Here is a 15,493-nt window from a genome sequence, read left to right as displayed (position 1 = left end):
TTCTCTGTGTGTACCACTACTGCTATGGCCCTTACCGATGAGCCTGCTTGATCTTTGATCTACTTCAGTTTCGGATAGGCGCTAATAGCGGGTTGACCTCCAGTGTGACAAAACAGTACATTGCCGCCGTTAAAGCCGCCTTCCTTTGCAGTGTGCAGCAGCCCAGTAAACGCTTTGCCGGTGTAGACAGGATCAGTTAGGATACCCTCGAACTGCGCCAACTCTTTGATGCCATTTGCTGTCCGCTCGTCCAAGTTACCATAGGATCCACCAAGGTAGGAGTAATCCACCTCAAAATCTTCTCTTGTGAGCTCATCTGGCGCAAGGCCAATTTGCGATGCCGTGTTCTTTGCAATGCTTAGGACCAGGCCTGCCACATCGTCCTTTGGTGACTTCGAGATTGAGTACCCGATTAGGCGTTTTTTCGACCCCTCCCTTCCCAGCTTTTGCGCAAGCTTGAAGCCGGCGACCATTCCGCCAAGAGTCGAGCCGGACCCTAGGGCCACGACGATGACATCAAACTTCACACCAATCTTCGCCTCTTGCTCGAGCACTTCGAACGCCCACCTGGCGTATCCTAAGCCGCCGAGAGGATGAGTGCTTGCACCAATAGGGATAGAATAAGGCTTCGTTCCTCTTTCTCTGAGTGTTGCGAACACATCGTCCTCGGTAGTGTCGATAGGAAATGTCTCTGCTCCGAGAATTTCATTAAGCTGGATGCTGCCAGCATATTTATACTCCGCATCATTCGACGCAACTATGTCCATTGGATACAGAGCAACCTGCTCATACATCAGTCAAAGCCACCCTGCCAATTTCCCATTATACAAACTCACCTTGAGACCGAGCTTTGCCGCTGCCGCAGAGGTTTGGCGCATGTGATTCGACTGCACGCCGCCAGTGGTCACCAGTGTATCCGCGCCTTGAGCGACTGCGTCTGCAAGCACATACTCTAGCTTTCGGACCTTGTTGCCGCCGAAAGCGAGCCCGGAATTGCAGTCCTCGCGTGCAATCCATAGCGATGCAGCGCTGTTCAACTCCCTAGTGAGCCGCGAGAGCGGTTCAATATCTGTGGGCCGATTGTAAAGCAACTGGATGCGGGGGATCTCGCTGAATGGTGATGGAAGGGTCACCATTTTTGAATGATGAGAATTATGTTGCACCCACGATCTTGCGTGAGGTCTGTAAGCTGTAGAGATTGCGAGACGAAGAGAAGCGCTGAGAGATGACATAGGACAAATAACCCCGCTTTCCCCCAAGTATTAGGGTTATAATATCAACTCAGCTAATTAATCGATATTTGTAAGCGGAGTCGGGGGATTGTGTGATCTCGCGACATCGGAATAAGGTTTTGCATTATTGGCCGACTCTGGAAAATATACTAGCTCGGTTATGTCGTGGCGACATGACAATGAATCTTTTGAGCAATATACCTGAATCCTGGTTGGTAACGCGAACGATATGCATCTGGCGCACTCTGTCACCCTTTCAATGGCAAAGTTCAAAGTTAGAGAAAAATGTCTTCAGAACGAAACATGAGTATTCTACTGGGGTTCACACATTGAATTTCGGCGGACATGGTTGGACACAAGTGGCTATCGAGATAAGTTCTAGATTATGTCTTGGATTGTATATTTCCATCCTTCAATACCACTCTGCTTCCCCTGATAATATATTTGACAAAGGGTATGATGACTACAGCGAACGGTCTGGTCTAATTACCAATCCATAAGCATCGGACCATATTACTTGCTGATGTCCCCTGAAGGCAGCATGCACTAGTATAACGTTGGGTTCCACACGACGTCACCCGAGGGTAAACAAAGTAACAAACTTAGTAAGTCCCAGCGATTACGAGGCGCGCCCTTTGGATTACATGGAATTGTCTCACTCCGCACTTCAATCCGTGACATGAGCCTGCGCTTTTGCCTAGGACAGGGATTCTACAAAAGCCGGACCGATAAAACTCTTAAAAGATTTTTTTTAAATTTTAATCAGAGAGTTACTTGACGCACAACATACCAAAATGTCAAAAGCTGATGAGATCGCCCTGAATGGGTGGACTGCTGTGCCCGTCGACGCGGCAAGAATTCTAAATGGGAAACCGTACATACACGTACCAGAACGGCTTTTGGTCGATGACATCAGTTTCCCGTCTGACGATCACATCGTATCTAATGTTCAGCAGTATGCAAAGGATAAGCTTCCTGAACAGACCTTTAATCACTCAATGAGAGTTTTTTACTTCGGTAACCCTGTTCTATCTCGCTGTTATACAATTAAATTCTTCTGACTGATTGTAGGATCCGCAATTGTAAGGCAACAATTTCCCGAATACGCCGCTACTTTTTCGCCATCGATCCTAGCTTTGACCAGTTTACTCCATGACATCGGCACCACTCAAGAAAACCTGGAGGCTACTCGCCTCTCATTTGAGTTCCATGGTGGTTACATCGCGCTCAATCTTCTACAAAAGGAGTTCGGGGCATCGAAAGACCAAGCAGAGGCTGTTTGCGAGACGATTATCCGGCATCAAGATCTTGGCAAGGATGGCATGATCACATTCCTTGGCCAAGTGATCCAGCTAGCGACTATATACGACAACGTGGGAGAACACCCAGATATACCGAACTTTGGACAGATCATTCATGAGGCCACGCGGGAGGACGTTAACAAGCGCTTTCCTAGAAACGCCTGGCTGGGATGCTTTGCTGAAACTATAAGGAAGGAGATTAAGCTCAAGCCTTGGTGTCATACGACACATATCCCCGACTTTGACGAAAAGGTGGAGGGAAACGTGTTGATGAGGCCTTACGAATAACTGGGGGTACTATCTTGATTCATGGGGCTGGTGCAGGTTATTCTCGGCTAATGCATTGGTGTCTACACTGTGCAACTTGAGCATGCCACCATACCTCTCTAGTAGGCTTTTCATACAAACTTATAATTCCGTGTATTCACTACACATCATCGCGCGAGGTGGTGGCAAAGGCAAGGCCTTGTTAAGATTTCACAAAACAGCGATTAATAGGGGTGTGCCACGCCAAGGTTGCTTGTGCTCATCGACACTGAGTGACATGGTGAGCATCAGATGTTGATGTAAAATAAATTGTTCCCAAGTCTTTGATATTGTGACTCCGAGTTACTAACTGACTGAAACGACTGTCAATGCTATATACCATAGCGCCTGCGATGCGAACCGAACCCAAATTGATATCTTCGTTAGTAAACCATTCATGAAATCCATTTACAGGAAAAGAGCGCCGACAGCTGCAGCACCGATCAGGCCGAGACCAGCCTGAGGCGAGACAACACCAGCTGCATTCGGGGTCTGGGTGGCCTGGTTGCCGGCCGTGGTGGGGCTGGTGTTGCTACCGCCGTTGTTGCCGGAGCCGCTCGACTGCGTCGGAGAAGCCCCACCGGCGGCGCCGGGAGTGATGGTTGTGGTCAGTTGGGCCGAGTTCGTGGGTCGGGTTGCCTGGACGGAGGGGGTAGAGGATGCGTAGGATGCCGTCGCAGCGTAAGAAGTGCTGGTGAAGCCGCAAGTCCGCAGGATGTCGTTGATGTCTGGGTCATCTAGTCAGTAATTGAAAATCTGCGAGACAAAGGTTTGTCTTACCATCCAAGTCGTCGCGGTCTTGGACATTCTGGTCCATGCAGCTAGCGCACAGGCCAGCATACTGGGAGACATTGAAGCTGTTGTTTGTGCACACGCACTGCGCCTCGAGGCGGTCCTCCGTCAGGTCGTTGTTGATCAGATCGTCGTTAACCTCGCAGGCTTGACCAAGTTGGTAGATAGGGTTGCAGACGGCCTGGCACTGGGTGGGAATGTCATCGTTATCCAGCTGGAGGTCGGCTTTGACAAAGGCGACGGCGGCAAGGGATAAGGCGACACGGTTGAAGTACATTTTGGCGGTTATTGCGTTTTTTGCTTAGTAACTGGTAAATGCGATGGAGGAGGTGATTGCAAGCGATGAGATGATGGATGTTTCAGATGCTGTGGTAAACAAAGGAGTAAAATGCCTACACATGGACGGGACGATGCGGAATATATAACTTCATTTAGACAACTTTTGGGGATAATGATCGCTGTCGCACCAACACTGCAAAAAGAAAACCACACACAAACGGCATTGTCTCGGGCAGCGACCGCACATCGTCACTTGGAGGCTTGGGTCTTGGTTGGCCGCTTGGCTGCTTGGCGCTGGCGGTCTCCATCCAAGACTCTCCCACTCAAATTGCAGCTATTCAAAAGTGGGTTTCGATGAGCGAAGCCAAGAAACCCCCAGGTGCCCCAGCCTCAACTGACGACTCAACATCCTGGCTATTATCGACGGTAGGTTCTGTTTAACCCACCGAACAAGTCTAAAATGAACACACAAGCTAATTACCTAACATGACCTCCCGTGTCAGGGCATTGCTCACCTTGTCGAACATCTTAGATTGTGGTTTTCCACCTTGTCCCTCCGCCGACCCCGAAACCCCAGGAAAGCTTGATGCGACACATCCGAGCCCCCCCTGTGCCCCCATGAGCAGTCATAGTATGTGTAACGGCCCAAGACGGATATGTGTCGCGTGCTACAATTGACGGCATGATTACTGAAATAGCCGCATCTCGGACTGTGAGGGCGAGGCCAGTCGATAGTAGCCTGGCGACAGCGGAGCAACACAAACAAGAAGCACCGAGACACTAATTAATGCTCGTCCATACAAATGATCGAAAAATAGAATGCTGCATGTCAATCAATTACTCACTCCACGACCTTTGAAGCCTAGCCGCCAAGTCGAGAAACCAAATTGACGCCTGTGCCCCACCATCGCTGTTTACCAGATGCAAATGACAAGTTCGTACCAGACTGGGGCGTCATTTATTCCGAGAAAGTATCTACATTCTATTTTCTCTCTACTAATCTACCAACGAATGAACCTCTACTTTAGGTTTGGCTTGTCACTTGAGACGACATTCACTCACTGCCGGCACATCCCTGCCAAGAAGAGCAGAGCCACGGCGACACGCATCCACCCGCCTCCTCGCCCAGCTGCCTTGCAGCAGCAGCTCAGCGGGTTCTCCCTCTGATTCCGACCCCAAGAGATCCGATTATGAGGTGTCCTGTTTCACCTTCTCCCTTGGCGCATGGTCTCGGAGAAGGACAGCCTTGCAAACCCGTCCTTTCTCGTTTCCCGATTGCTCTCTTCTCGAAGCTTGGAAGGGACTTCCCTGTCTGTCCCCCCAATGACGCTGGGATGCGGATGATCGACACGGCGCCCTATCACCCTATCACTAGGATCAACAATCAAACATCCAGTCCCGTGCCCGTTCAAGGTTTCTCTCGTTTTTCAGTGGTTGTTATTACCCGTTGATCTCGTCAACTCCACGCAACATCGACGCTGTCCCCAGCATGCAGCAGAGAGTAGTTTTGCAGCGGGGCAAAAGCCCCCAACAAATCCTCTGTCGCGTCCCCGGCCGAGCTGAGGGGACGGGGCTGCGGATGCTAAATTTAGGCCCTCGAGGTGCGCTTGCATCTTGGCATCCCCCAAATTTCGAACCAACATGTGGTTCGTTGCGAATGCCTCGAGCGAATAAGCTTTTCTTTAGTCATAAGCAGCGAACTTCTGAACTTCTAGATTTCTTTCCCCCGCAGAGACAAACAATCGCTACGAGTTTCCCCGATAGAGTGACTGTATGATTGCCGATCACTCCGCCGGTCCACGCAACGCGCCAAGCTGTCATTGAAGCATCGCCTGCACCTGGATTGTTCACAAACGCGCAATAGACTCAAAATCTTGGGACGTAAATAGATCCAAGGTGGAGATGTCAAACTTTTGCTGCTAATACACACCGCATTTTTAGGGTCTTTGGTACACAGCCGGCTAGATGCAGCTGTAATGGCATCAATCTCCACGAGCGGGTTCGTCAAAGTCATTGCAAGAATCGCATGCAGGCCCACCGAGGACAAAATGACTCGTCATCAGAAGACATTGAATGATCTCTAAGACTGATGTATTGCCAATGTGCCAGTGCCTTACGTTAGGGCTTGGAATCTGACCCGGTCTTTCATCAAAGGTACGTAAGCGTATACGGCCTTGATGTTGCCAGATGTGCCCGAAAAAGAAAATGCAGTTGTCACTGGGCAGACATGTACTGGCAGAAGTGCCTTATAATGGTTAGCCTTTCGTGTAGCTTTCTTCGATACTAGGCTATGACTGATGTTCGGCGTTGAAGAGTCATAGTGGCCGCAAATCTTCGAATCTGTTGCGAGCCAGAGGTAGTGTGGCGCAAAACACACGAGAAGAGAAACAGGACAGTTTCATGGATCAATAGCACTATATTTTCTGGAAGCTAATAAAACTAGATGGCATACTTATCCGAACTGCCTGGTGCCGCCCTATATATTACTCGACCAAGAAACCTTTGATTCATTCCTACTCCACATATCATCCATCAACCCATCAATAGTCTCTTGAGGCTTGCTGTTGTCGGTGGCTTTTGCGATCATCGAAAGCCCTGTTCCCATTGACTTCGCATTTATCTACGCTTTCTTCATGTTGGAATCACAGGATACATGTACAGGTAAAAGTTCGCCGAATATCAATATAGTGCATTCGGAAGCTCGTACATCGGTGTCTAGAAGAGAAGTAGGAAGGTTGGCAGCAGCAGTAGCAGTAGTGAAGATATCGCTATTGGCGGCCCGGAGGCATAATCTCCAGGCTCTGCTGCTGCTGACCGCCTCCCCGTGTTCTGGCCGAGCAATCCAACACTTTACGCGTCGTTTTCGTCCTGGTACAGATATAGATGAGAATCGGCTGAAAAGATCTAAAAGCCGTGCCTTCCAGATTGGTCGAGGCCGTAAGGGCGTTGTGCATTGGAAATCGAGTCTCGGTTATCAACCCAGCCCTGCTTGAAGCAGATATGGATCGGCGAACGAGCACGCAGTGATGAGGAAATCTATACAAAACACTGGGTTAAGATGTATTTGAGGACAAATAAAGTACTCTGGAGTTTGTTCTGGCAAGCGCCGATAGAGCCAGAAGCAGATTCCTGCTAACTAATGCCTGATGACCTTTCTTAGTCACTGACCACGTTAGCTTGCTTGTCTGTGATGAGATAGCATAGGAACATTACATAGAAGAGATACATTGTTCGGCCTTTTATCTCAAAGAGCTGCGAGAGCTACACAATGTATGTAGAAGGTGTAAAATGAGCAACGGCCTACTGCCCGGCGCTTCCAGATACAGACCTGAAGCTCGCAGGCGTGCCCACTCACTAGAAGAATCCGGGCTCCGGCAGCAGCAGTAGGCTGCTCCGCTTGGTGCCACCTTTCTCACATGGAGTCTCTCTCTATCAAATACCACCAAGTATTGAAACCGGCATGTCTGTGCAGCTGGACAGAATTGAAAACAAGTTACTGCAGTTTCATTTACTATGCTACTTCTCGTCCATTTGGCGAATAATTTCAATTTGAGTAGATGGATTATGTGCACATTGCTAGGCAGCAGTGAAATATATCTGCACCGTAGCGAGACGATGAAACACCCACAAATGTGCCTCGCTGCACCCATATGCGGAGTCGTTAGTTGATTTTAAGCGTTTATCAGTTTCTGATAGTTGATAAGGCTATCGGTGAGATTTAGTATCCGAGAATCCAGCAATTGGGTGGACCTACTCCTAGTTCGATATAACCAAAGCGAAGGAATTTGACAGAGAACTTACCTGGGCGGTCAAAGACTCGGTAGTTTATCATGTTCTAGGTCCTAGATATATGGTAACTAAGTCATGAAACCTGCTAATATCAACACATTGACGTGGGTAGATTACAGTTCCATGGCTCATATCTCAGAACGTGCAAACTCATATTTTCTTAATATCATATTCGCACATATAGACAACAACTCTCCCTTTTCAGTGGAACACTCGCATTTTTTACATGGGATTACAAACTTTGTGAGTAATAATTCGTTAGTTAATCATTGATTTCGAAATTGTATAGACTGTCCACCAGCGCTGCTACAGTTGACTAAAGCTTAACACATGTGCTTATCCCAAGTACTTGAGGCAACTTGAATGCCTGTGTTGGATTACCCAGCCAGAATACGGGCAGGCGGTCAGCCCGCGGGAAGCGGCAGCAGTCGGGCCCGGAGATTCTGCCTCCGGGCCGCCAACGGCGATATCTTCACATCTGCTGCTTCCGCTGGCTGCCCCTCTTTTCTTCCTTCTAGACAACGTCTACAGAATACAGTACCAGTTTTGCTCTTCGTTCGATTTACCACCCGTACGGGTATCCTGTGATACCAACAGCCTGGCCTCTAGCTGTGTCTGGCTGCGTGGAAATCATGAAGAATAAATACCAGTGAAAGAACCTCCCCGATGGCGTCAAGTTATTTCCTGACACGTGATATTGCGAAGGAATCGAGGTACGCTCCTTATATGTAATCATTCTACCGGCCCGATAGGTATTTCGTTTTGATGCGGAAGGGAGAAGCTGTTTGAGTGCAGGGTTCATTGGGTGTCGCTGATCACTTGGAGGGTAACCCCCACACGGCCATTCACGTGAGGATAAGGCGCTGCGGCAGGACACCAATCCAGGCCTCTCGGGCGCCCGAGAATAGTTCGAAAATCTTGTTCCTGACTTGCTGCACTGCGGACTATCAAGCAACACAATCATTCGCCTTGGAGGGTTGACTCTTTCCATCATTCGCCAATGGTACTGAAGGGGATGATGAAAATCATGGTGGGAGGGTGGTTTGCGCAATGCATGGCAACATACCCAAGATGGCGCGGGATGGGGGGCGGAGCCTACGCCGAGCCCGGTCTCCTTGATTCTGGACCGTGATTTGCGAGCTTTGGCACCAGGAACAGGCCATCCAATCCCTGCTAAATGCTGGTACCACACCAGTCAGCAAAGAGCCGCTACCTGAGGGAACACGAGGGCCACAGTAAGTTGGGGGGCTTGTTTAAAAAAAGGAAGACGAAGTCCGACTTAGCAGCGGGGACGGCCAGACTGGAGGCACATGATTCGCTGTATAATCCACTATACGCACTGAACCGGGAGTCCGGGTGTTGAGACGGCGTGGGGGCCACTCCGGAGTTCTCTCCTCATATTCATTGTTCAAGAACGACTCACCGCATCAATTGGGCATGTGCAGAATGAGGAAATAACCCCATTACAATGACGAGACAACATCGAAACGCTGACGTCCGCACCAATCAATCACTCCAGCTTTTCGCGCTCATTATAAGCCCATGGTATCCGCAGGTCTGAGCGTTCGGGCTGAACCACTGCGGCTCCGATGCTGCATTCCTGGCCGGAGGTCTCCTTGCGAAGTCAATATTTGGCACTCTTGGGACGATGTAAACCCCTGTTCGTGGTCACAAGGGCCTCACGTCCTGGTCAAACCGTTGATCTATGTTACCGATAATGCCACTTTGTGCATGGCGATCAACAAACCACCATCCGAAAAGTCCCACAATGGAGAGATGCCGGTTGAGCAAAGCCAAAAATGACACGAATGCTGGCCTTGCGACAAGATCTGTATCCTCATCACGCCTAGTAGCGTCGCACATAGTGATGCAACATGCCATCCACCTCACCGCAAACCCAGTCTGTCAGCCCCGGACTTCACACACCTCCGTGATCCATGCGTTCAGCCGCTTGTTCGAAAGCGGCAGGCCAGGGCGTGGGCAAATTGTCACCCCCACGCCGCGCTGCCACCAAGCCGTGCGATCCGCCAAGTTTGGCAAAGCCGCATGTTCAACATCATGGGATCCTTGGACCGGCTGGAACCACCATGTTTCCTTAGAAAGGCACTCATGACCCCCGACGTGAACTTTATTCGTCCGGGGGTTCTCTATGTGTACCCGGAGCCCGAAAATAAGCAAACAACGTCCTTCACCAGGCTTGCCTTGCATTTATCAGCCCACCCTCTTCCTTATTATTTCTACTCTGCTACTCTACTACCCTGCCGTCATTTACAGTTGCTTGGGTTATAAGAACCCACGCCTCCCCGAACATCGTCCTTCACTTCGGAGTAGGTATTGCCATTTATCAAGTCGAACAGCTTCATTAGCAGACCAAGCTTTCTCTCACATCATCGACATCAACATTACTAAGATGCCTGCAACCACTGTGGCTACGCCTCCGCCCCCAGAAACCATTTTCGGCGCTCCCAAGGCACAGAATCTTCGGCTTCCCGACGGTGTCTATGTCCCTACTCTCGCATTCTTCACAGAGTCAGAGGAAATCGACACAAACACGCTCGAACGCCATCTTGTTCGGCTCATCAATGCAGGTGTAGCAGGGATCGTCGTCCACGGATCCAACGGTGAAGCTGTGCATCTCACCAGAGAGGAGCGCAGCTTGATGATCCGTTGTGCGGCCGACACTATCCACCAAGAAGGCCATGATATCAAGGTCCCGCTGATTGCCGGGTGCGGGGCCCAATCAACCCGCGAGACGTTGCAGTTATGTAAAGACGCCGCCAAGAGCGGCGCATCTCACGCACTGATGTTGCCCCCAAGCTACTACGGCTCCCTCCTCGACGACGAAAAGATCGTCCAGCACTTTTACGAGGTGGCGGACGAATCGCCTATCCCGTTGCTCATCTACAACTTCCCCGCGGCTGCCTCGGGGCGCGATCTCACCTCAGACGCCATAGTGCGCATCGCGCAGCACCCGAACGTTGTCGGCGTTAAGCTCACCTGCGGAAACACGGGCAAACTCGCGCGGGTGGCAGATGACGTACCCGAAGGCTTCTTCGTGGCGGGCGGCAGCGCCGACTTCATCCTGCAAGGACAAGTCGTGGGCGGCAACGGGACCATCTCAGGACTCGCAAATATAGCCCCACGGGCGTGTGTGCGTATCATGGAGCTTTTCAGCCGGGGTGATTTCGCCGAGGCGCGGCGCCTGCAAGCAATTGTGGCAAAGGGGGACTGGATCGCCATCAAGACGGGCTTCGTGGGCGTGAAGGCGGCGATCGGGCACTTTCAGCAGTACGGTGGCACACCGCGAAAGCCCTGCGTAAGGCCCTCGCCCCAGGAGCTAAAGGTCATTGCGGAGGGGCTGAGCCAACTGCATCGGGTGGAAATGGAATTGGAAGAGGAGGCGACGGGTAGCGTGCACTGATTGATGGGCAGCTGCCACATCCGGTCACCTTGCCCGGAAGACTGGTGCCGCGTGGGATGACATTGACATGGATGGAAGCTTTATGGAGGGGAGCCAACATTGGGATGGATGGAGCATGGGCTCGGGCGATGAGCGGCCATGGTGTCGGACTGACGGACGGTGGGGGCTGGGCGGAATGAAGAGCAATCCAAATGAAGCGAAACCTGCTTGGTTTTGGAGGTAGGACGTGGAAGGCTGACTGAGTGTGCCAGTGTCTTTAAGGAGGGAATGGGGTTACGGTTGAATGGACGGAGAACCATGGGTTGTGTTTCACGAAAAAGCATGCGGATCATTGCGTCGTTTCCTACTGCTACGTTATCGGCCGACATCCAAGATGGACTGCTGCTGGGTTGTTGGTCGCCATTGGTACACTGTCTCTTGGAATCATCGCCCAAGGTCAAGAACTGGAACCCGACGGCAATGGCGTTTGGTATGATAATGGGGGTCTAGCTTGTAGAGGGTAGTAGACACTTTAAAAAAATGCATTTCGTTTATTTGTATAAATGCCTCTGGATCCAACGGGCTCTGTCTGTCTGCCAGAAACCGTACGCAAATGTTGCTGGGGTCCTTAAACGAAAACTGGCTAGGCCGTAGCTATCCCCTACTTCGGTCTAGACTCTCCCTACTTAGCGCCTCGCCCTGGACAGAAAAGTGTCACTGTCCAGTTGCCTCCACGACCCGCGGACAATTTCAATTTTATAAAAGTCTACAATTCCATATAGGGCATTCAGATCATGTTTCGACTATTTGAGTGAGGATTTGCCAACACTGGTGGTTTCGGCGGACGGACATTCCGCGTGATTAAATAGGTCCTTCTTGATTGCTTGGAAGGAACCGTCACTAGAGCTTAAAGTTGACAGTGGAAAGGGTAAAGTCGCCCGGTGGTTATAAGTGGCGTAAATGATGCATACGCCATCGTATTATCAATGGAAAAGCAGTAGCCATGTCTCGACGGGGATGGTGAATGGCGACGTATGCTGCCGGACAAGATGAGGTGTCAAATTTGCCGCTACTTTTAGGTTGTATGCAAAAGGAGGGGGGACACGTTTTGCCTGAAATCCAAGATCTGCGCCGGCCCTACGTTATTTGCCAAACCCCGGACCGGTCGAGTCAAACCCCGGCGGTTGGAGGCTTAGACGAATCTGGAAAGAATTTGCTTACCATGAGAGAGAGGCAGCAAAATGATGCACAACCAAGTCGCAGCTAGCTATACCGCACGGAAGAAGGGAATGTTCCATTTCCAAGACAGGTCAGGTTGCAGGCGCACGTATCAGCGTCAGTGGGGAAAGAGTCCCTTATGCACCCCGCATTCTCCGGTGGCCATCTTCGCCAGTTCACAACAGGGTGTGCAAGACAAAATCGGAGAAAGATCGCCATGTTGTGGTTCATTTATGTGCACGACATCAGCTCGCACAAGATGGTATGACAACCTCAAGGCCAATCAAGCACGGGAGAGGGAAGTTTACAGTCCGGCCAGAGGCAATCATTAAACAAGGCCCTGGGATTGAAAACAGTCCAATGACAAATAAACTTGAATACTTCTGACACAGCGCGATCTGTAATAGTTGGCGAAACTTGTCGATTTGTTGAGCGTTGGGCAGTTCCTGGTGATGGTGGTTCAAGCTCTCTCGCCAGTCACTCAAGGTGGCGGGACGCTGCAAGGCAAAGTTGAAAGGTAATTGGAGGGTTATAGCGCTCCGATGGCTGCTGGGCTTATAGTGGCGCCGATAGATGGACCCAATGGTGCCAATAGGAGCTAGGTTATCCCGATGGTGGGAGAGAACAAGGAACAATAATACACAATATATGACACCACTGTTTTTTCAGCTCGTATTTAACTTGCCCAACGGTTTTATCCGAGACTGGAGGCTAGGGAGGGGTGGAAAAGGAAGGATACAAAGAATTCTTACACAAGCAGCATCCTGATGCTTGATTGAGTCTGTTAGTAAGATGTTGTGAGTTGTTTCCTAGGAATCAAAACCAACAGCATGAATACTGGGAAAATGTATATTATTGTAAGGTGAGGAATAAATAGCTGGAATAAGACGACTTTGAAAACTAAAAATAAAAGTAGTATAAAAAACTGAGAGTCGCTGGCTGACTGAATTCGTCGAGAATGGAGGAACGAGCAAATATTCGTGTCAAGCATAGTCAAAGTCTACGGGAAACTGATCGCACTCCAGCACTATTGTAGTTATTCCACAAAAGCTAAGTAACAAAGGTCCAGTTTGCAGGTCCTTCAGCGCTCGTTTGGTTGTCCACACTTCCCGATTTCGCAGACGACTTTCTTATTTTAAATTGCTCTAGGTCTTGAAATTCAAGAATCTCAGTCCTCACCCTGAATATTATGCAACGGAGATTACTATTAAAGAACCAAGATGCTCTTCAAATGGAATAGAGGATTATAAACTATTCTCGTGCTGTATGGCAGCCATGTTGATATTGACAGCGTTGGAAAAATTATCAAACTGATCATCAGTTTTCTAGCAAGACCGTGATGGGGATTTCTTTCATTCTCCTCATCAATCAAAAACCACAACAACCTTGTTTGCCTTGCCCGACTTGGCCAGTTCAAGTGCCTCCGTTGCCTTCTCAAATGGAATGAGGTCACTAACAATCTCTCCGTACTTCTCCCAGTTCTCAACAATATCGTCCGTCACCTCGAATATTTCCGTTGGATAGCCCCTGCTGAAAACTATGTTTAGCTCTGTCGTAATAAGCTGTCCTAGGTGTAACTCTGTTGGTTTCGTGTGCACCCCAACGATGCCAAATGTAGCGTTATGTTTTGCCATACTCGCTACTTGCCCAGGCACAGAAGGTGCACCAGCGGCATCGAGGAATATATCTGTTGCCGGACGAGTTCCTCGGTTCTGAGCCGTAGCCCCATCGCCTTGGAGCTCAACCAACTTCGCAGCCAGATTGTCCACCTTGGACGAGTTGACGACCGCATCAGCGCCGATTTTGAGTGCTTTGTCGAGTCTTGAATCGACAACGTCCACCACAATGATGTGAGTTGCTCCTTTCCTGCGGTAAGCTAGTACCGCGCCCAGACCGATGGGCCCGGCGCCAAACACGACCACTTTGCAACCCGGCTGAGGACTCGTTCGGTTGACAGCATGCAGCGCCACTGCCATCGGTTCATTCAACGCTGCAACATGCCAGGGAATGTGATTGGGAATCTTCTTTAGCTGCTTCCGTGGCTCATAGTTGTGAACGACGACATACTCGCTCAATGCACCTTGTGAGCCACCGGAGCCAACAAGACCGTCATCAAAAGCCATCGTGTCTACCACAACGTGATCGCCGACCTCAATTTCTTGGGAGACTACGTCCTTCCCTATCTCGACGACCTCGGCTGCCGGTTCGTGGCCGAGAGGGGTGCAGCCTTGCCTTGGGGGGATGCCACCGTGTTGTGTATACATGTTATCTGAACCGCAGATCCCGCATGATTTTATTTTAAGGAGTACGTCTTTGGGGCCGGTTTCTGGCTTGGGGATGTCGACCCATGACACTACTCCTGGTGCTGTGATTTGAATGGACTTCATATCGATCGGGTTTGAATAATAGAAACGGCTGTGCTGGCTTCTGGAAGTTGACGGTCTGTTGGGTATTTGGATTCTAAACAATTTCGCACGCGCTCAATATTGGGACGTCATGTTGTTTAATAAAACCTGTCCAACACGGCAGATATCATCTGAAACCTTACTGGGTTAAAATGCGAAAGCGATAGCGAGATGTTACCGAGAAGAAATTAAAAACTTACGCTAGTAAGCGTGGAATCATGAAACTCAAAGTTGCTTTATGTTACAATAGCAGCATACTTAATTTATGATCAGAATGAACCAAGTTCTAAAACTCTTAGAGACTGTCAGGATCCACACCCTAAAGATACGATCATGTTAACGGCATACCCTGTAACCACGAAACGTATCATGTAGGATACAACTAATGAAAAGCAGGCAACATAACCGGAATAGACACTAAAAACTGTTTCGTTAATTAACCATTACTTGCAATACGATGGAGTTACCATTCTAACTAACCTAAAACCTGATTTGCTTTGGTACAAATGCTCCTTAATAGAGTCTCGAAGCTACAACACTCAGATAGTACTGAACATTCAGCCACAGAATATGTCACCTTCGTCAAACGCGTCCACTGAAATTAACAGTGTATGTTTTGTTTAAATAGGTGTTGCAAAGCTCGTTCAACCTTTCGGCCAAGAGATATATCACGGTCCCATGTGAATACGCGGGAAGCCTAAGGTTGTCTCATAACATTACGAATTATATCTCTAATCCAACCAAGTCTCGGTTTCTCATCTCGTCAGTTTG

General features: G+C 49.6%; 5 protein-coding genes across 5 annotated transcripts; 2 read left to right on the top strand and 3 right to left on the bottom strand.

The window, feature by feature from the left end:
• Window positions 1-59: 59 nt before the first annotated feature.
• Window positions 60-1,136, bottom strand: EsH8_VI_000241 (tryptophan synthase beta subunit-like PLP-dependent enzyme; the record flags this gene model as incomplete). The annotated part of the gene is made up of 2 exons (XM_083271494.1): window positions 60-782; window positions 837-1,136. 2 exons carry the CDS (start codon window positions 1,134-1,136, stop codon window positions 60-62), a joined length of 1,023 nt encoding a protein of 340 aa, XP_083126668.1.
• Window positions 1,137-2,026: 890 nt separating this feature from the next.
• EsH8_VI_000240 (uncharacterized protein) lies at window positions 2,027-2,821 on the top strand (the record flags this gene model as incomplete). The annotated part of the gene is made up of 2 exons (XM_083271493.1): window positions 2,027-2,249; window positions 2,304-2,821. The coding sequence occupies 2 exons, from the start codon at window positions 2,027-2,029 to the stop codon at window positions 2,819-2,821; spliced, it is 741 nt and encodes a 246-aa protein (XP_083126667.1).
• Window positions 2,822-3,247: 426 nt separating this feature from the next.
• Window positions 3,248-3,908, bottom strand: EsH8_VI_000239 (uncharacterized protein; the record flags this gene model as incomplete). The annotated part of the gene is made up of 2 exons (XM_083271492.1): window positions 3,248-3,567; window positions 3,620-3,908. The coding sequence occupies 2 exons, from the start codon at window positions 3,906-3,908 to the stop codon at window positions 3,248-3,250; spliced, it is 609 nt and encodes a 202-aa protein (XP_083126666.1).
• A 6,201-nt stretch (window positions 3,909-10,109) lies between these two features.
• On the top strand, window positions 10,110-11,120 carry EsH8_VI_000238 (dihydrodipicolinate synthase family protein; the record flags this gene model as incomplete). Its single annotated transcript, XM_083271491.1, has 1 exon — window positions 10,110-11,120. One exon carries the CDS (start codon window positions 10,110-10,112, stop codon window positions 11,118-11,120), a length of 1,011 nt encoding a protein of 336 aa, XP_083126665.1.
• Window positions 11,121-13,681: 2,561 nt separating this feature from the next.
• EsH8_VI_000237 (zinc-dependent alcohol dehydrogenase) lies at window positions 13,682-14,704 on the bottom strand (the record flags this gene model as incomplete). Its single annotated transcript, XM_083271490.1, has 1 exon — window positions 13,682-14,704. The coding sequence occupies one exon, from the start codon at window positions 14,702-14,704 to the stop codon at window positions 13,682-13,684; it is 1,023 nt and encodes a 340-aa protein (XP_083126664.1).
• Between the last annotated feature and the right edge of the window lie 789 nt (window positions 14,705-15,493).

The sequence above is a fragment of the Colletotrichum jinshuiense genome, chromosome 6 (genome assembly GCF_051148585.1).
Source record: "Colletotrichum jinshuiense chromosome 6, complete sequence".
NCBI lineage: Eukaryota > Fungi > Ascomycota > Sordariomycetes > Glomerellales > Glomerellaceae > Colletotrichum > Colletotrichum jinshuiense.
The sequence above is the reverse complement of the archived record's forward strand: the minus strand, read 5'-3'. Positions and strand labels throughout refer to the sequence as shown.